The sequence below is a fragment of the Molothrus ater genome, chromosome 23, assembly GCF_012460135.2.
Source record: "Molothrus ater isolate BHLD 08-10-18 breed brown headed cowbird chromosome 23, BPBGC_Mater_1.1, whole genome shotgun sequence".
In the NCBI taxonomy this organism is placed as follows: Eukaryota; Metazoa; Chordata; class Aves; order Passeriformes; family Icteridae; genus Molothrus; species Molothrus ater.
This window is the reverse complement of record NC_050500.2, coordinates 364,672-384,203: the sequence shown is the minus strand read 5'-3', so window position 1 is coordinate 384,203 and position 19,532 is coordinate 364,672. Positions and strand designations below refer to the sequence as shown.

At 58.0% G+C, this 19,532-nt stretch overlaps 1 protein-coding gene across 6 annotated transcripts in view; it reads left to right on the top strand.

Moving 5' to 3' along the window:
- Positions 1 to 19,532, top strand: part of AGRN (agrin) — a 75,128-nt gene that overhangs the window by 37,267 nt on the left and 18,329 nt on the right. For all 6 annotated transcript variants that reach the window (XM_036396090.2, XM_036396087.2, XM_054517124.1 and 3 more), the window contains 14 exons: positions 476 to 700; positions 1,632 to 1,838; positions 6,521 to 6,742; positions 9,162 to 9,356; positions 10,132 to 10,332; positions 12,229 to 12,374; positions 12,464 to 12,569; positions 12,982 to 13,095; positions 14,628 to 14,792; positions 15,797 to 15,940; positions 16,310 to 16,434; positions 16,672 to 16,777; positions 17,128 to 17,505; positions 18,405 to 18,539. In XM_036396090.2, coding sequence (XP_036251983.1) covers positions 476 to 700; positions 1,632 to 1,838; positions 6,521 to 6,742; positions 9,162 to 9,356; positions 10,132 to 10,332; positions 12,229 to 12,374; positions 12,464 to 12,569; positions 12,982 to 13,095; positions 14,628 to 14,792; positions 15,797 to 15,940; positions 16,310 to 16,434; positions 16,672 to 16,777; positions 17,128 to 17,505; positions 18,405 to 18,539 — 2,469 coding nt within the window. The remainder of the gene's footprint in view (positions 1 to 475; positions 701 to 1,631; positions 1,839 to 6,520; positions 6,743 to 9,161; positions 9,357 to 10,131; positions 10,333 to 12,228; positions 12,375 to 12,463; positions 12,570 to 12,981; positions 13,096 to 14,627; positions 14,793 to 15,796; positions 15,941 to 16,309; positions 16,435 to 16,671; positions 16,778 to 17,127; positions 17,506 to 18,404; positions 18,540 to 19,532) is intronic.

The following is a 19,532-nucleotide window of genomic DNA, read 5'->3' as shown; positions in this document are numbered from 1 at the left end:
AACATCCCAAACAGCTCTTGGAATCTGAGCATCCCAAACAGCTCCTGGAATTAAAGCATCCCAAAAGCAGCTCAGGATGGGGAAAAAGGCAGAGTTTATCCCAGTGCTGTTCCCTTTGGAAATGGGCTCAGTAAGGACTGAGTCCTTAGGAGCACAAAGGAAGATCTGGGGGCTCTTGGGGAAGGAGCAGAGCCTGGGACGCCCCGGTTTGGGCAGGGAGTGACAGTGCCAGAGGGCAGGGAGTGACTCCATGGAGCACAAAGGAAGTTCTGGGGGCTCTTGGGGCGGCGCAGGGATGGAGCAGAGACTGGGAAGCCCCGATCTGGGCAGGGTTTGGGCAGGGAGTGACTCCTTGGGGCAGAAAGGAAGATTGGGGGCCCCAAAGGGATGGAGCAGAGCCTGGGAAGCCCCGGTTCGGGCAGGGAGTGATGATGCCAGAGGGCAGGGAGCGAGCCGTGCCTCCCGCCCGTGCCAGACCCGTGCCAGGCCGTGCCGAGCGAGCCGGGCCGCGTGTGCCGGGTGAATCCGCGGACGCGGCGGGCGGAGCTGCTGCCCCGGCCCGAGGGCTGTCCCCCGGGCAGGGACCCCGTGTGCGGCGACGACGGCGTCACCTACGAGAGCGAGTGCGCCATGGCCCGCTCGGGGGCCATCCGCGGCATGGACATCCAGAAGGTGCGCTCGGGGCAGTGCCAGCCGCAGGGTGAGTGCCCGCCCTCCTCATCCTCATCCTCATCCTCCTCTCTCGGAGCATCCCCTGGGTGCCCAAAGAGGCTGCCTCGAACAGAGCCTAGAGGCTGTATTCTGTTTAAGATAGTAGTAGTTCTTTGTTAAATGTATTAATATGTTCTTTTAATAAATTATCTAATATATAAATATATAAAAATAATTAATATAGCATCATACATTATATATTTTATTAATATATTAATGTTCTATATAATACATTATAGAAAATATTAATATACTTATCTAATGTATTATTTTTACAATATATTTTATATAATATGTAATATATTTTATATAATATTTAGTACATAATATAAATCAACTATATAAAATAATAATACTATATATAAATATAGAAATAGATAAAGTAATTATATTATATAAAATAACTATATTATAATATATAAAATATAGAAATATAAAATATATATTAAATACAATATAATATATTAATCATATAATACATTATATAGGATCACATAATAAATATATATACAATACATTATATATAAATATATAATAAGTATAATTTATTATAATACTCTATATATTAACATAAAAGCCTAAGCTTGAGGCATCAGTCCAGTACGTGAAAAACATAAAACTTAAAACCTGAGGCATCAGTACAGAACCTTAAAAATATTACCAAAAATACTAAAGCATCAGTACAAAACCTGAAAAATATTTTAAAAAAGTACAGAACCTGAAAAAAATATTTTATAAAAGTATAGAACCTGAAAGATAATAAAAAAGAATGCTAAAGCATCAATACAGAACCTGAAAAATATTAAGAAAAATACTAAAGCATCAGTAGACAACCTGAAAAATATATGTAAAAAAAATCAGTAGAGAACCTGGAAAATATTAAGAAACCCGCACTAACCCTCGCCTGGCGTGTCCCACAGACCAGTGCCCGGAGCCGTGCCGGCTGGGCGCCGTGTGCCTGAACCGGCGCGGGGCCGCGCGCTGCTCCTGCGAGCGCATCGCCTGCGACGGCGCCTTCCGGCCCCTGTGCGCCCGCGACGGCCGCACCTACGGCAGCGACTGCCAGCGCCGGCGCGCCGAGTGCCTGCAGCAGCAGCACATCCCCACCCGCCACAGCGGGCCCTGCGGTGAGCGCCGCCTCGGGCCCGGGCGACCTGGCCTGCACCACGGGGCCACGGGAGGCTGGGGGGCCCAGGCTGTTCTGTAGGGATGGTGATCCCCAAGGTGCCCGACTGGGATGGTGGGCCCCAAGCTGTCCCACGGGGGTGGTGTCCTGTAGGGATGGTGGGCCCCAAATTGTCCTGTAGGGGTGGTGGGCCCTAAATTGTCCTGTGGGGGTTGTGTCATGTAGGGATGGTGGGCCCTAAATTGGCCTGTAGGGATGGTGGGCCCCAAGTTGTCCTGTAGGGGTTGTGTCATGTAGGGATGGTGGGCCCCAAGTTGTCCCATGGGGATGGTGTCATGTGGGGGTGGTGGGCCCCGAGTTGTCCTGTAGGGATGCTGTCCTGTAGGGATGGTGGGCCCCAGATTGTCCTGTAGGGTTGGTGGTACCCAACTTGTCCTGTAGGATTGGTGTCCTGTAGGGGTGGTGGTCCCCAAGTTGTCCCACAAGGATGGTGGGCCCCAAGTTGTCCTGTAGGGGTGATGGTCCCCAAGTTGTCCTGTAAGGATGGTGGTCCTCAAGTTGTCCCACAGGGAAGGGATGGTGGTCACCAAATGGTCCTGGATGGGGATGCTGTCCTATGGAGATGCTGGTCCCAGCCATCCCACAGGGATGCTGGTCCCACCCTGTCCCACAGGAATTCTGGTCCCCAATTGTCCCATGGGGATGCTGTTCCCTCCTGTCTCATAGGGATGTTGGTCCCCAGATTGCTGTCCCATGGGGATGCTGTCCCACGGGGATGCTGCTCCCCTCTCCTGTGGGAATGCTGATCCCCCACCTCCCCGGGCCCTCTCCAGGCAGGATGGCTGAGGGCTGCATGGGTGCCCCCTGAGCAAGCCCTGGGCTCAGCCTGGCGCGTCCCTGTCCCGTGTTTCTGTCCTTGCAGCAGCCCCGCTGTGTGCACGTCTCCTGTCTCTGTCTGCTGTGTGACACAGGGGACACCCGTCTGTGTTTGAGCCACGTGTCTGTGACCTCCTGCTGGTTTCTGTCCCTCCCCACCATGTCCCCCTCGACCCATGCCATCCATCGCTCCTCCCAGGGTAGTGCCAGTCTCCAAATCCATCCATGCTCTCCCTTCCATGCCTGCCTGCTTCTCTCCACCGGGAACTCTTCCCTCTGTGCCCTCTCTGCAGCTCTCACCGTGTCTTTGTCTCGTCTCTAGGAGAAGCTCCCCCATGGACCTTTCTCAGGAGGATGGGATGGGATGGGGCTTTGGATCCTTAGGAGTGTCCAGGTGTGAGGTTCTCCCCCTGGGAAGTGCAGGAGGTTAAAGCAGCCCCTGCACTCATTTGGATGAGTTACAAGTTGCTCATTTCGGCTCAGTTTGGGTTTTTCCCACCTCTGGAACTGCGTCCTGTACTTTTAAGCTGATGTTTGATCAGGTATCAGCTGGGTTGAGCCTCCTGAAGTGCCTGGCAATCAGGATCCCACGCTGGGGATGTGTTTTGTTGGCTTTGTGCTCCTGCTGGAGGATTTCGAGGCTGCCAGACCCAGCTGCTGGAAAAGAATTTGTCAGGTTCCCAAAATCCCACTCAGAATAATCACAGCTGTTATTTTTAAGCCTCCATTTCCCTGTGTTCCTGGTGGGGGAATGAATGGCTGGGAGTCAATCCCCCAGGTTTTCCCTGTGGGAAGGGCTGTGATCCCATCAGGGGGGAGTTTTTGCAGCCCTGGCTCTCCTCAAACCCTCCCCTGTGCCTCCTTGAGAGGCTGAAAATTCCCAAATTTCTGGGATGAGCAGGGAATTCACGCTGCTCTGAGCATCAGCCACGCATCATTTCCACCGTGTTCTGTGGAAAAAGGCCAGGAGCAGCAGGGTGAGGTCCTGGTGCACCTGCCATCCCTCCCTCCACCTCCCTCTCCTTGATTTCAGCTCGGCTCCCTCCTGCCCAGCACACATCTGCTTCCAGGAGCTGCATCCTGGTGGGACACGAGCAGAAAATGGGGGAGTGAATCAAAACCAGGGCTGTGTCTGCCAAAAGTGGGGTTGCAGAGTGCCTGTGACAGCTCCAGGCAGCCCTGGAGCCCATCCCCAGGAGGTGTGAGCAGATTTTTTTTAGCCCTGTCAGCTCTGGAAAGGAAAAGGAAAAGCTCTGAGCTCAGAGCTGGGGAGCTCATCCGTGCCTGGGAACTGTGGGAATGCAGAGCTGGGCAAGGGCTTGGCAGCATTTTAACCCCTCACAAGCACCTGCCTGACAAGCCCTGAGCTCTCCCGCCTTTTCCAGCAGCCAGGCCAGGGAGGCAAAGCCAAACAAAACCATCCAAGCCGTTAAAAGGGAAGTAAGCGATCGGAAGAACAATTGGAAAATACATCACACAGGAATTTCTATTTTGTAGCTAGCTGTTACAAGCTTGCTTGTTTGCTTGTTTTCAGCTCAGGTCTTCATTCAAAAACAAGTTTTGCAATTTTAATTGGTAAAATAATAATTCTTGATAAGCATTCATCGTCAAATTTCTTGGTTTGAGTCATTCTGGGTGCTGCAGCTCAGAAAGAAGGGATGGGATGAGGCTGACATGGCCAGGAGTGCAGGAAAGAAGGAAGGTGTCTGTAGTTGCATCTGTCTTTTCCTCTCTCTGCTGTCCTCTCTTTCTCTTTCTCTCTCTCTCTTTCCTCTTTTGTCTGTGTCTTGTGTTTTACAGTGTTGCCTGTGTGGAGGAAGGAATTCTGTCCTGGCACAGCCTCCTGCTCCCTGCCCGGACACCTCTGCTGGGAGCTCGCCTCTGCCCCTGCTCCGTGGCCCCCTCTCACTGCTCCCACCTGGCTCTAGCTGGGCCTGAGAGCCCCCAGGATGGAGAGAGCTTGCCCTGAGAGCCCCCGGGATGGAGAGCTTGCCCTGAGAGCCCCCAGGATGGAGAGAGCTTGCCCTGGCCTTTGTCCCATCCCTGGCCCCAAACCCTGCTGGAGTGGAAATTGCTCTTGCCCGGTGCCCGCTGTGCCCTCCAGGCAAAGGAGAGTGGGAGCAGAGGTGGGTGCTGGGAGCCCCCCACTCCTCAGCCAGCCCCTCCCCAGGGCTGCTGCATCACCCTGGACTGCTCCTGGTTGATTTTCCCTCTCCTTCTGCTCCCAAATGACCCCCATGGCTTCCCCAGATCCTCCTGCCTGGAGTTCTGCCTGCCCTGGGCTGCCCCAGCTGTGCTGCCCCAGCTGTGCTGTGTGTCCTGCTTGTCCCCTGTCCCAGGGCTCCCAGCTCCCTCTGCCAGGCTCGCAGGAGCTGATTCTGCTCGGAGTTGGCTTCTCCTGGGAATGTTCCCCTGTGGATCGGTGGTGTCTCTGTGTGCAGGGGACATGGTATGGGGACAAAAAAGAAAGAAACGTGGGGACAGCAGCCCAGGGAGCAATTCCTGGTGCTTGGGGAGAGCTCAGAGCTGCAGGGAAGCTGGGGACGGAGGTGGAGTCGTGTCCGTGTGCCTGAAGTTGGGGACAGAGCTGGAGCTGTGTCCTTGTGCCTGAATTTGGGGACAGAGCTGTGTCCTTGTTCCTTGTGCCTGAAGTTGGGGACAGAGCTGTGTCCTTGTGCCTGAGCTGTCCCCTGTCCCTGTTCCTTTGCAGACCCTGGCCCTAGGTAGGCAGATCCTGCTCCAGGCCCTTCCTGGCTGCCTGGCACAGGTGCCACAGAGGTGCCACCACGGTGCTGCTGGCAGGGGAGATGCCCAGGGCCCCTGCAGAGGGACCTTGCCCAGCTCTGCCTCGCTGCCAGGGCTGTGCTGTGTCTGCTGTCGCTCCATCTCCTCCAGGCTGCATTGTCCGTCCCCACCTGTGTCCTTGTCCTGTGTCCTTGTCACTGTCCAGCCCAGGTGAAACCCATGGTGTCCTTTCCTTGTCCCAGAGGGTCACTGGGCAGTGCTGGCTCTGTCCCCAGCAGCACAGCCACTCCTTCCTCGGCTCCTGGGTGCTGGGGGGATTCCTGGGGTGTCCCTGCCAGCAGGGAGTGGGACACGGCCTCTGCTCTCACTTTGTCACCCCGGGCATCCCCAGGGGAGGCGGCACTGCTGGGCTGGGGCTGTGCATCCAGGGGGAATCTGGGCTGAGGGCAGGACACGGGATGTGCCCATCCTGCCCCACAGCAGCTCCCTGGGAAGAGGAGGGAAGAGGATGAGGTGGGCGATGAGCAGGAACCAGGTGTGTCCTCCCCAGGCAGCTCCTCCTGGGGAGCCCCGGGAGCTTTGCAGGGAGCAGTGGATCCCAGGGAAGGGAGAAGTGTGGATCCCAGGGAAGGGAGCTGATTTTCAGGGAGCAGTGTGATCCCAGAGAGGGGAGCTTTTCAGGGAAGCAATGTGGATCCCAGGGAAGGGAGGTTTTCAGGGAAGGGAGGTTTTCAGGGAAGCAATGTGGATCCCAGGGAAGGGAGCTGATATTTTCAGGCAGCAGTGGATCCCAGCAGTGAGCCCTCCCCGTGGGAGCTCTCTGGAAGGTTCTGCCAGTGCTTTCTGGCCAGGGGACGAGGTGGCCACCCTGTCCCTGTCCCCGTGCCATCCCTCACCTCTGCCAGGCCCGGGCACTGTGCTGGGCCGGGCATGGCAGGGTGGCAGGAGGGCGCGGAGCCCAGCAGCTCTGACACCCACCATGGCCCGGGGCGGGCGGGTGCCCCCCATGGGACACTGTCACATCCTGCCCCGTGCCAGCCGTGCCATCCCTGTCCCCTGCAGACCTGGGTGCTCCCAGCCCCTGCCTGAGCGTGGAGTGCTCCTTCGGGGCCACGTGCGTGGTGAAGAACCAGGAGGCCGTGTGCGAGTGCCAGCAGCAGTGCCAGGGCCGCTACGACCCCGTGTGCGGCACCGACCAGCGCAGCTACGGCAGCCCCTGCGAGCTGCAGGCCATGGCCTGCCTGCTGCAGAGGGACATCGGCGTCAAGCACAAGGGGCCCTGCGGTGAGACACGGCTGGGGCTGGGCATCAGGGCTGGGTGTGTCACCAGAGGGACACCAGGGACGTGGGGCCTGTCATGAGATACGGCTGGGGTTGGGCATCAGGGCTGGGTGTGTCACCAAAGGGACACCAGGGACATGGGCCCTGCCATGAGACACGGCTGGGGTTGGGCATCAGGGCTGGGTGTGTCACCAGAGGGACACCAGGGACATGGGCCCTGCCGTGAGACACGGCTGGGGCTGGGCATCAGGGCTGGGTGTGTCACCAGAGGGACACCAGGGACATGGGCCCTGCCATGAGACACGGCTGGGATTGGGCTCGGGCTGGGTGTGTCACCAGAGGGACACCAGGGACGTGGGGCCTGTCATGAGATACGGCTGGGGCTGGGCATCAGGGCTGGGTGTGTCACCAGAGGGACACCAGGGACATGGGGCCTGTCATGAGATACGGCTGGGGCTGGGCATCAGGGCTGGGTGTGTCACCAGAGGGACACCAGGGATGTGGGGCCTGTCATGGGACGTGGGCCCTACCATGAGACACGGCTGGGGCTGGGCATCAGGGCTGGGTGTGTCACCAAAGGGACACCAGGGACGTGGGGCCTGTCATGAGACATGGCTGGGGCTGGCCTTGGGCTTGTTGTGTCACCAAAGGGACACCAGGGACATGGGCCCTGCCATGAGACACGGCTGGGGCTGGGCATCAGGGCTGGGTGTGTCACCAAAGGGACACCAGGGACATGGGCCCTGCCATGGGACATGGGCCCTGCGGTGAGACACGGCTGGGGCTGGCCTTGGGGGTGGCTGTGTCCCCAAAAGAAACATCAGCATCTGTCACAGGGGACCCTGTGGTGAGATTTGGGCTGGGATTGTTGTTTTGTTGTTGTTGTTGTTGGCCTGTGTCATCAAAAGGAACACCAGGGTGAAGGACAAAGGATGTGATGAGACTTGGGCAGGGGGATTATTTTGTGGTTGTTAAAAGAAAAACCGCCAGGGCGGGATAAAAACCTCCAGGCCAGGATGAAAATGTCCAGGCTGGGATGAAAATGTCCAGGCTGAGACAAAAACCTTCTGGTGGGGATAAAAACCTCCAGGCCAGAATAAAAGCCTCCAGGCTGGGATAAAAACCAGAATAAAAACCTCCAGGCTGGGATGAAAACCTCCAGGCCAGGATAAAAAACACCAGTCCAGGATAAAAACCAGAATAAAAGCCACCAGGCCAGAATAAAACCCACCAAGCCAGGAAAAAAACCAGAATAAAAACCTCCAGAGCAGAATAAAAGCCTCCAGGCCAACAGCAGGAACTGAGCAGGGGGTTGGTGCCTCCTCCTCCCCCATGCCAAGGCAGCAGCTGCTGTGTGCAGGAGAAAAGCAGGAAAAGCACCTTGGAGCCAAATTCCTGGTGAAATGACTGGCAGGGAGGGAGGGAGGTGTTGGGAGGGGAGGATGAATCAGTGAATACCCAGGAGTCAGGGGATGTGCTTGCTGCTGTCTCCTGCAAGCAGGGAGAGCTGCTTGGAGAGGGTTTTTTTTTTTATATATACAAAATCAAGGTTTTTCTGTGCCCCCAGAAAAAACCTAATGTGAACCTTAATATGAAGCTCAGAAATACACACATGAAAGCAGCACGGAATCTGAAAATTAGAAAAGCTGAAACCTGAGGCATCAGTGCAGAATCTGAAAAATAGAAAAGCCAAAACCTGAGGCTTTCATTTCCCTGCTTTAGAAGCTCGACAAGGCCTTTACCTTGTTGAGTCTCTATTCTAAATATTTCCTAATAATAGGAAAAAAATAGTTACATTATATAAATATTAATATAAAATATAAATATATAAAATATCATATTTCCTAATAGTACCTAATAATAGGTATTTAGTAAAAGATTTTGGGGAGGTTGCCAGAGAATCTGTGCCTGCCTCATCCCTGGGAGCATCCGGGTTGGAGAGCAGAAGGTGTCCCTCAAAAATGAGCTTTAACTCCAACCCAGACAAGTTATATATAGATATATAAAAATATAATAATATTGCCTAATTAATATTATACAAATATATATAATACTACCTAATTATAGGTATTTAATAACAGATAGTGGGGAGGTTGGCAGAGAATCCATGCCTGCCTCATCCCTGGGAGCATCCGGGTTGAAGAGCAGAAGCCGTCCCTCAAAAATGAGCTTTAACTCCAACCCAGACAATTTATACACAAATATATAAAAATATAAGTATTTCCTAATAATACCTAATAATAGGTATTTAGTAAAAGATTTTGGGGAGGTTGCCAGAGAATCCGTGCCTGACTCATCCCTGGGAGCATCCAGGTTGCATCGCACTCTAAATGAGCTTTACCTGCAGCCCAGAGCACCCCACAGCGGTCCAGCCCAGCCTCCAGAGCTGCTCTAACCCTGTTTTTTGCCCTGCCGTGCCCAGAGCCCTGCGGGAAGTGCCAGTTTGGTGCCATCTGCGAGGCGGAGACGGGGCGCTGCGTGTGCCCCACCGAGTGCGTGCCCTCGGCGCAGCCCGTCTGCGGCACCGACGGCAACACCTACGGCAGCGAGTGCGAGCTGCACGTCAGGGCCTGCACCCAGCAGAAGGACATCCTGGTGGCTGCCCAGGGCCACTGCAGTGAGTGTCACGGTGTCCCCCTCTTTGTCCCCCTCTTTGTCCCCTGCGTCGCCAGCGCTCAGCCCCGCTGCTCCATCGCGCGGATTTGGTCGCTCTCACGCCCTGCCTGGGTGATTTTCCCTTTTACCTGGGGGATAATTTGATATTTCCAGGCTCCCCAGCAGCTTTGGTTTGGTTTCCCCCCATCTCGCTGGAAGTGCCCCCTGTGTTATTTGTCTGAGCCAAGCAGAGAAATTGGATTAATGTCCGTGGGGCCAGGGTAGGAATTAGGATAAAAATGTGTTAACAGCCAGCAGCAGAAGTGAGAGCAGGGCTGTGTTTGATCCCCTCCCTCCCCTCCATCCCCTGGGGTCAATTCCTCTTTGTTCCTCCTTTCCTCCCCACTCCCCAGCCCGGGGAGCTGTCTGGGCTAATTTCTTAATGAATTAAAAGCCCTGCTCAGCTCCTTCATTATTACAAAAGCTGTGGTGATGATTTCAGCCTCATACAAACCTGTCCAGCTGGGCTGAGATTCCCCAACAGTTTGGGGGAGGATGGCTGAGGGTGGCAGCTGCCTCCCAGAATAGATGATGAAATGGGATCTATTTCCCTCCAGAAAGAGCTGCTGGGTATCCAGAATACTCAGGGTGGGCATCCAGTTTGCACGGATTAAATAAGGAGTAACAAATTAAATTAATAACGAATTAATAGCGATAACGGTCCCAGCTCAGTGACAACACCCTGGCGGCCGCGGGGGCCGCTCGGGGGGCTGAGCGTGTCCCTCCCTGTGTCCCAGAGTCGTGTGGCAGCTCCGTGTGCTCCTTTGGCAGCCGCTGCGTGGCCGGGCAGTGCCTGTGCCCGCGCTGCCAGCGCCAGCCCCCGGCCCCCGTCTGCGGCACCGACGGCGTCACCTACGGCAGCCCCTGCCAGCTGCAGGAGGCCTCGTGCCAGCTGCAGAAGAGCATCGAGGTGGCCAGGATGGGACCTTGTGAGGACGGTAGGCTGGCCCTGGTTCTGCAGGGGCTGGGGGAAAGGGAAGGAGCAGGGGAGGGAGCTTCAATTGCTGTGCGCTGTGAGACCCTAAACCCCCTCAGAGCAGCAGGTCCTGTGCCAGCCGTGCTTCCTTTGTGCCCTGTGAGACCCCAGACACCCCAAAACGGCAGATCCTGTGCCAGCCATGCTTCCCTCTGTGCCCCACAGGACCCCACTGTGCTCTGTGAGACCCCAGGCACCCAAATTAGCAGATCCTGTGCCAGCCATGCTTCCCTCACTGTCCCTCTGTGCCCTGTGAGACCCCAAAAACCACCCAAACAGCAGGTTCTGCACCAGCCATGCTTCTTCTGTGCCCTGTGAGACCCCAAAAACCACCCAAACAGCAGGTTCTGCACCAGCCATGCTTTTCTGCTGTCCCTCTGTGCCCTGTGAGAACCCCAAAACCCCCCCAAAACAGCAGGTTCTGTACCAGCCATGTTTCCCTCACTGCCCAAAGGACCCCCAGCACCCCCAGTCCTGCGCCAGCCCCCTTCCAGTTCCAGCCCCCATTCTGCTATCCCAGTTTTTTCCAATTCTAGCCAAAGTACGGGGAGGATTTTTTTCCCCATATCCCACCTAAATTTCCGGTTTTCAGTTGGAACCTATTCCCCCTTGTCCTGTCTCTGCATCCAATGTAAATTTTCCCTCTCCAGTGCCATCCCTGGCCCCTGCAGGGGTTTGGTCCTGGATGATTTTTGAGCTCCCTTCCAACCCCTCCCATCCCATGGCTCTGTTGCCTCAGCAGAGCTCCAGGGAAGGTTTTGGGGTCGGCTTGGTGAGCCTAAAAATAAAGAACCTGCAGAGTTTTCCCACTCAGGGGAAGCTGTGGGCTCCTGCTGGCACAGGGAGAGAGCTGAGGTTGCCTGGCACACGTGGGGGAGGACGTCAGAGCAGGGCAGAGCTGAGGCAGAAGGCAGAGCAGGGTGTTTGATCACAGCCCTGCTCGGGGGATTTCAGGTTGCTGTCCCTCCTCAGGCAGAGCCTGAATAATTCTGTGTGTAATGCCAAAGCCCAGCCTTTGATCACGCCAGAGAAAGGGCCAGGTTCCCCTTCCCCCATCCCTTCTCCCCTTCCAGCAGCCTTTGAAATCAGCCACAGCTCTGCTGCTGCTGCTGCAGCTCATCCTGCAGAGCCCCAGGGGCTTCAGCCCTCTCCCAGCCCTAAATCCCAGCCCCAAATCCCAGCCCTTCCTCAGCTCCACGTCACCCACAATCTCCCTATGCACACTTGGGGGTGTTTGTTTGGGATTTTGGGTCCTGCATAACTGGGATTCAGGTTCCTGTTTATTTGGGATTTTGGGTCCTGCACAGTTGGGATTTAGGTTCCCGGATCAAGGCATGGAGTAGAACAAAAGAAATAATTATTTTTGTAGAGTGTTTTAGCAAGAGGAAGAACCTCTTCCCCCTAACTTAAGTTTTCCTCTGTAAAATTTTTGTTATTTTACCTTTTGTTAAACCTTTTCCTATATCCAACACAACCTCCAATAATTCTACACCATCCCAAGCAGCAGAACTGTCTCCAGTGTAACAAATTCACCTTCAATCTCATAAAACCAAGCTCAGGGATTGAACCCATTGCATCCCTGTGCCCAGAGTGTGGCTCGGGGGGCTCGGGCTCGGGGGATGGCAGTGAGTGTGAGCAGGAGCCAAGCTCAGGGATTTAACCCTTTCCTTTCCTCTGTGTGCCCAGAGTGTGGCTCAGGGGATGGCAGTGAGTGTGAGCAGGAGCCAAGCTCAGGGACTGAACCCTTTCCTTCCCTCTCTCTGTGTGCCCAGAGTGTGGCTCAGGGGATGGCAGTGAGTGTGAGCAGGAGCCAAGCTCAGGGACTGAACCCCTTCCTTTCCTCTCTCTGTGTGCGCAGAGTGTGGCTCGGGGGGCTCGGGCTCGGGGGATGGCAGCGAGTGTGAGCAGGAGCGCTGCCGCCACTTCGGGGGCTGGTGGGACGAGGACGCCGAGGACGAGCCCTGCGTCTGTGACTTCACCTGCGTGGCCGTGCCCCGCAGCCCGGTGAGCCCTGCCCTCCTTCTGTCCTCTCCTGGCTGGCACAGCCCTGCCAGGGGCTGCCCTGAGCTGTGCCCTGGCCCTGCTGCTGGCAGGTGTGCGGCTCTGACGGTGTCACCTACGGCAACGAGTGCGAGCTGAAGAAGACGCGGTGTGAGAAGCGCCAGGAGCTCTTGGTCACCAGCCAGGGAGCCTGCCGGGGTGAGTCCCCTGGGGAGGCCATCCCCGCTCTGGGGGTGTCCCTGGGGGTGTCCCCTCAGGGAAGCCATGCTCTCCTGGCTGGGTGTGTCCCTGGGTGTGTCCCTTTGGGAGGCCACTCCCCCTCTGGGTGTGTCCCTGGGTGTGTCACTGGGTGTGTCCCTGGGTGTGTCACTGGGTGTGTCCCCTGAGGGCAGCCACCCCTCCCTGCTGGCTCTGTCCCCAGCTGTGTCCCTGCTGTCCTTTCCCTGGCCATAAGCAGGAATTGCTCTCAGGGGCCACCCCTGTCCCTGTGCTCTGCTGTCCCCTGTCCCGGGCCTCCCCTCCAGTTCCCAGCATCTCCAGGAGGATTTATGGGAATGCTGCGGGATCCCGGGTGCCGAGGTGACCCCTGTGTCCCTGTCCCCCCCCGCAGCCCTGGCCACCACCCCGCCACCCCTGCTGGTCGTGCACTGCAGCCAGAGCGTCTACGGCTGCTGCCCCGACAACGTCACCCTGGCGCTGGGCGTGGGAGCTGCTGGATGTCCCAGTGAGTGCCACCCCCGGGGACCCTCACAGGGGCTGGGGAGGATCTGGGGTGCTGTCCCCGGGACGTGAAGCTGGACACCCCCCAGATGTAGGATCGTGGGATATTCAAGGCGGAAAAGCCAAAGCCCTCCTGAGCTGCAGCACCACCGTGGTCACAAAATCCCATCCCCAAGTGTCACACGCCACCCCTGAGCCTCATGCGCAGGGTTTTGAGCATTTCCAGGGTTGGTGATTCCATTGCTTCCCTGGGCAGCCCATTCCAAACCCTGACCACTCTTCCAGTGAACAAATCTTCCCAAATATCCACTCTGAACCTCCCCTTTTCCTCTGGTCCTGTCCCTTGTCCCTGGGAGAAGGGACTTGACCCCTCCTGCCCCACAGCCTTCCACTGATGATCCTCCAGAATCCCTGAGCCACCTCCCAGGCCTCAATCCCTTGGGAATGCTGGAGGGGACACTTTGGGTGTCCCCAGAGGTGCCTCCAGGGCCTTGGTGCCTTCAACCCATTACTGGGCTCAGGCATTTCCACCTGCCAGAGTGACAGGAATATTCCATGGAGGGAAACGTGTCACCTGAGACCGTGCAGAGGCCCAGTGACAGCTGGGTGACCCCCTGTGCAGGAAGCTGAGCTGGCCAGGGGCTCATTAATATTTATTCACTAATTATCCAAGCCAGCAGGAGCGTTTTGAAAGGCTCTCAACAGCTGAGGCTGTGGCTGCCTGATGGGGGAAACATCAGCCATGGAGACACAACTCCAGGGTGGGGTAATGCTGAGCAGGGAGAGCTGGAAAATGGGGGAAAAAACAGCTGGACAATGGGGGAAAAAGCAGCTGGATAATGGAGGGAAAAACAGCTGAAAAATGGGGAAAAAGCAGCTTGGATAATGGGGAAAAAACAGCTGGATAATGGGGAAAAACACCTGGATAATGGGGGGAAAGCAGCTGGATAGTGGGAAAGGCTGCAGGAGCTGTGGGGATGTTGTCCAGGGGGATGCTCCAGGGGACAGGAGCATTTCCATCGCTCTGGCAGTGATGATCTTTGGGTTTTCTGGTGGAAATCCTGTTCCCCCATCCATGAAATCCATGGACTGATGATTCCAGTGGAAATCCAGTGTCACCAGTCTGTGTCCCACCCGTGTCCCTCACCACTGAAGGAGCAGTTTGAGCCCCCCGGGCCAGGTTTATCCATGGACTTTCCCTCTCCCTGCTCCTGGGGTGTCCTCGCCCCCTCCCCAGGTGTCCCTTTGTGCCCCTCTCTGTCCCTTAATGTCCCTTTCTGTCACCTCCCCGCTGGGACAAGGACAGCGCCTGCCTGTCTATCTTTGGCTGCCTCCCCTCCATCAAGCTGCTCGTTAATGAATTAATAATCACCCTCTAATAGCTTCCTTCCCCTTTGATGTTAATGAGAGACGAGCTCTTGATGGCATCGAGCTCTTGATGGCATCGAGCTCCTGGTGACAGCCTGGGGGCCGATGGAGGAGAGCAGGGGTGGCACGGGGTGGTGACACGGGTGTCCCCTGTGCCCCTGCCCTCAGGCACGTGCCAGTGCAACCCCTACGGCTCCTACGGTGGCTCCTGTGACCCGGGCACGGGGCAGTGCTCCTGCAAGCCCGGCGTGGGCGGCCTCAAGTGCGACCGCTGCGAGCCCGGCTTCTGGAACTTCCGCGGCATCGTCACCGACGGCCGCAGTGGCTGCACCCGTGAGTGACGGGGACAGGGACGCTGCTGAGGGGGACAGGGTGTCACCCGTGAGTGATGGGGACAGGGACAGTGAGGGGACACTGCTGAGGGACAGGGTGTCACCCGTGAGTGACGGGGACAGGGACAGTGAGGGGACACTGCTGAGGGGGACAGGGGTGTCACCTGTGAGTGACAGGGACAGTGAGGGGACACTGCTGAGGGACAGGGGTGTCACCCGTGAGTGATGGGGACAGGGACGCTGCTGAGGGGGACAGGGTGTCACCCGTGAGTGACGGGGACAGGGACGCTGCTGAGGGGGACAGGGTGTCACCCGTGAGTGACGGGGACAGGGACAGTGAGGGGACACTGCTGAGGGGGACAGGGGTGTCACCCGTGAGTGATGGGGACAGGGACGCTGCTGAGGGGGACAGGGTGTCACCCGTGAGTGACGGAGACAGGGACGCTGCTGAGGGGGACAGGGTGTCACCCGTGAGTGACGGGGACAGGGACAGTGAGGGGACACTGCTGAGGGGGACAGGGTGTCACCCGTGAGTGATGGGGACAGGGACGCTGCTGAGGGGGACAGGGTGTCACCCGTGAGTGACGGGGACAGGGACAGTGAGGGGACACTGCTGAGGGACAGGGTGTCACCCGTGAGTGACGGGGACAGGGACAGTGAGGGGACACTGCTGAGGGGGACAGGGGTGTCACCTGTGAGTGACAGGGACACTGCCCAAGGGTGGGACAGGGGTGGGACACTTCCCTGAGGGACAGGGATGGCACATCACCACCCCCCTTCCCACATGGCTGTCAGGCCCCCCTTCCCCCTTTCCCACCATATAACTGCATTTTCCCCTTTCCCACCCCATAACTGTGTTCTTTCCCCCTTCCCCACCCCATAACTGTGTTCTTTCCCCGTTCCCACCCCATAACTGTTTTCCCACCCCATGACTGTATTTTCCCCCCTTCCCCACCCCATAACTGTTGTGCCCCGTCCCCACGCCGTGCCCTGTCCCCGTTGCAGCGTGCCACTGTGACCCCGTGGGCTCGGTGCGGGATGACTGCGAGCAGATGTCGGGGCTGTGCTCCTGCAGGACGGGCATCACGGGCATGAAGTGCACCCAGTGCCCCGACGGCAGCAGCCTGGGCACCACGGGCTGCCACAAGGGTGAGGGGTCCTGCTTGTTTGGGGTTTGGGGTTTGGGTCCTGCTTATTTGGGGTTTGGGTCCTGCAGTACTGGGGGTTTTGGGTCCTGCTTATTTGGGGTTTGGAGTCCTGTTTATTTGGGGTCCTGTTTATTTGGGGGTTTGGGTCCTGTGTATTTGGCATTTGGGGTCCTGGTTATTTGGGGTCCTGTTTATGTGGGGGTTTGGGTCCTGTCAATTTGGGGTTTTGGGTCCTGTTTATGTCGGGGTTTGGGTCCTGTCAATTTGGGGTTTTGGCACCTGTCAGTTTGGGGTTTTGGCACCTGTCAGTTTGGGGTTTTGGCTCCTGCCTAACTGGGATGTTTTCCCGGATCCCTCTCTCCCTGCCCAGACCCCTCAGCCCCCAGGTCGTGCAAGGAGCTGAGCTGTGACTTCGGGGCCTCGTGCGTGGAGCTGAACGGCTTCGCCCACTGCGAGTGCCCGTCCCCGCTGTGCCCCGAGGCCAACACCACCAAGGTTTGGGGACACCCCTCTGGGGGGCTTTGGGGTGGGACACAAAATCCTGCAGGAGCTGTTCCCTGCTGGGCAAGGGGGACACACGGGTCACAGATGTCCCCTGGCACTCCTGAGCCGCCCTGGGTCACTCTGTGCCCCAAAGGAGCCCCCCAAAAACGCTGCCATCATTCCCAGTGACCCATTAGTGTCACTGGGAGGGGCCCAGAGGTGCAGCTCCGGTGTCCCCTGTGTCCCCAGGTGTGTGGCTCTGATGGTGTCACCTACGGGGACCAGTGCCAGCTGCGGACCATCGCCTGCAGGCAGGGCCAGCACATCACGGTCAAGCATGTGGGGCAGTGCCATGGTGAGTGTCCCCAGGGCAGTGCCACTGAGTGTCCCCAGGGCAGTGCCACTGAGTGTCCCCTGGGCAGTGCCATGGTGAGTGTTCCCTGGACAGTGCCACTGAGTGTCCCCAGGGCAGTGCCATGGTGAGTGTCCCCAGGGCAGTGCCACTGAGTGTCCCCTGGGGCAGTGCCACACTCAATGTCCCCTGCACAGTGCCACACTCAGTGTCCCCAGGGCAGTGTCAGCCCCATGTCCTCAGGCTGGCCCTGCCACCCCATAGGACATCCCCTGGCACAGGATCTGCCCTTCCCAAGCTTTGTCCCCCCCTCCCAGTGCCACCCCCTCACCTCCGTGTCTGTGTCCCTGCAGAGTCCATCACCCACACGAGCCCCCCGGTGCCCCCCACGCCGCTGCCCACGGTGCCCCCGGAGCTGCCCGCGCCCCCTGGGGCCACCCCGCGGTCCCCCCTGCCCACCGGGGCGGCCACCAGCCCGTCCCTGCCGCCAGCCAGGCCCACGGAGCGGGGCCACCCCACCACCAGGCGTGTGACAACGGCCAGGCCGGCCACCACCACGGCCTGGGTCACCCACGGCGCGCACAAGGCCACCATCCGCCCGCTGGCCACTGTCCCCGTGGTGGCGGCCACCAGCCAGCCCGGCTACAGCGAGTCCGGCAGCGCCGAGGGCAGCGGGGACCAGGACATGGGCACCAGCGGGGACCAGGAGGCCAGCGGGGCGGGATCTGCTGGTGAGTGCCACCCCCGGGGCTCTGGGGGGGCTCTGAGTGTCCCCAGGGCAATGCCATGCTCAGTGTCCCCAGGGCAATGCCCCTGAGTGTCCTCAGGGCAGTGCCACGCTCAGTGTCCTCAGGGCAGTGCCCCTGAGTGTCCTCAGGGCAGTGCCATGCTCAGTGTCCCCAGGGCAGTGCCCCTGAGTGTCCTCAGGGCAGTGCCATGCTCAGTGTCCCCAGGGCAGTGCCACACTGCGTGTCCCCAGGGCAGTGCCATGCTCAGTGTCCCTTGGGCAGTGCCACACTGAGTGTCCCCTGGGCAGTGCCATGCTCAGTGTCCCCTGGGCAATGCCACACTGAGTGTCCCCTGGGCAGTGCCACACTGAGTGTCCCCAGGGCAGTGCCCCTGAGTGTCCTCAGGGCAGTGCCATGCTCAGTGTCCCCAGGGCAGTGCCATGCTCAGTGTCCCCTGGGCAATGCCACCCTGAGTGTCCCCAGGGCAGTGCCACACTGAGTGTCCCCAGGGCAGTGCCCCTGAGTGTCCTCAGGGCAGTGCCATGCTCAGTGTCCCCAGGGCAGTGCCATGCTCAGTGTCCCCTGGGCAATGCCACCCTGAGTGTCCCCAGGGCAGTGCCATGCTCAGTGTCCCCTGGGCAGTGCCATGCTCAGTGTCCCCTGGGCAATGCCACCCTGAGTGTCCTTAGGGCAATGCCATGCTCAGTGTCCCCTGGGCAATGCCACTGAGTGTCCCCAGGGCAGCGCCATGCTCAGTGTCCCCTGGGCAATGCCACACTGAGTGTCCCCAGGCCACTGGGGGCTGTCCCCTGGTGTCCTCAGCCCCGCCCTGGGTGTCACCACGAGCAGGGCGGGTGCCATGCAGAGGTGTCACTGCTGGGTGTCCCCCGTCTGTCCCCCAGGCGAGGAGGAGCCTGACGAGGGCCAGGTGCCACCCACGCCTGCCATCGAGAGGGCCACGTGCTACAACAGCGCCCTGGGCTGCTGCTCCGACGGCAAAACCGCAGCCGCCGACAGCGAGGGCACCAACTGCCCCGGTGAGACTGGAATGGGGGACTGGGGTCCCTTGGGGTCCCTGTGGGGTCAGGAGTTTGGGATCTCTCAGGGTGGGAGGACACAGAACTGCCCAGCTGGATTTGGGACTTGGAGGAAGGGTTGGAATCACTTTGGGGTCAGGAGTTTGGGATCTCTCAAGGGGGATGACACACAGAGCTCTCTAGGTGGATTTGGGGCTGGTTTGGGATCCCTTTGGGGTCAGGAATTGGGATCTCTCAAGGGGAGTGACACACGGAACTGCCCAGGTGGATTTGGGGCTGGAGGAAGAATTGGGATCACTTCCTGGGGGTGTTTGCTGTCCCCTGATCCAGCTGGGATTTCTCCTCCTTCCCGCAATCTGAGGAAGCACAGCCCCACCTCTGCTCTGTCAGAATATCTTCGTTATCCTGAAAATTGTTCCTCAGGGGCCATGTCCCAGATTTTTCCTCACTCAAGTCCTTCCTTGTTCCTTGGGGTTTCTAGTAGGACATCCCCTTTGCCTCTAGGAAAAAAAACTTTCCCTTTTAACCCATAAAGGACAGACCTGTGTGAAGGGAAAGGGAAGGGAAAAGGAGAGGGGAAAGGGAAAAGCAGAAGGGAAAAGAGAAAGGGAGAGGGAAAGGGGAAGAAAAAGGGAAAAGGAAGAGGGAGAGGGAAAATGGAAAGGGAGAGAGAAGGGGAAAAGGGAAAGGGAAAGAAAAAGGGAAAATGGAAAGGAAGAGGAACCTCGTGTGTGGTTCCCACAGCGGGATCTCTCCATCCTCTGCAGCCCCAGGGCAGGATCCAGCCCTGGCACTCCTGCTGCAGCTCCAGGCTGGTTTGGCAGGGCTGTGGTTGCCCTGTGTCCCCCTGGCCCCCGGCCCCGGGCAGTGCCCCATGGGTGCCCGTGGGTGCCCCGGGGCCCTGGCGTGTCCCCTGTCCTCTAACGTGTCTCTCTTGTCACCCAGCGGTGCAGGGGGGCTGCTCTCCGCGCCGGAGCTCGCAGGAACCCGTCT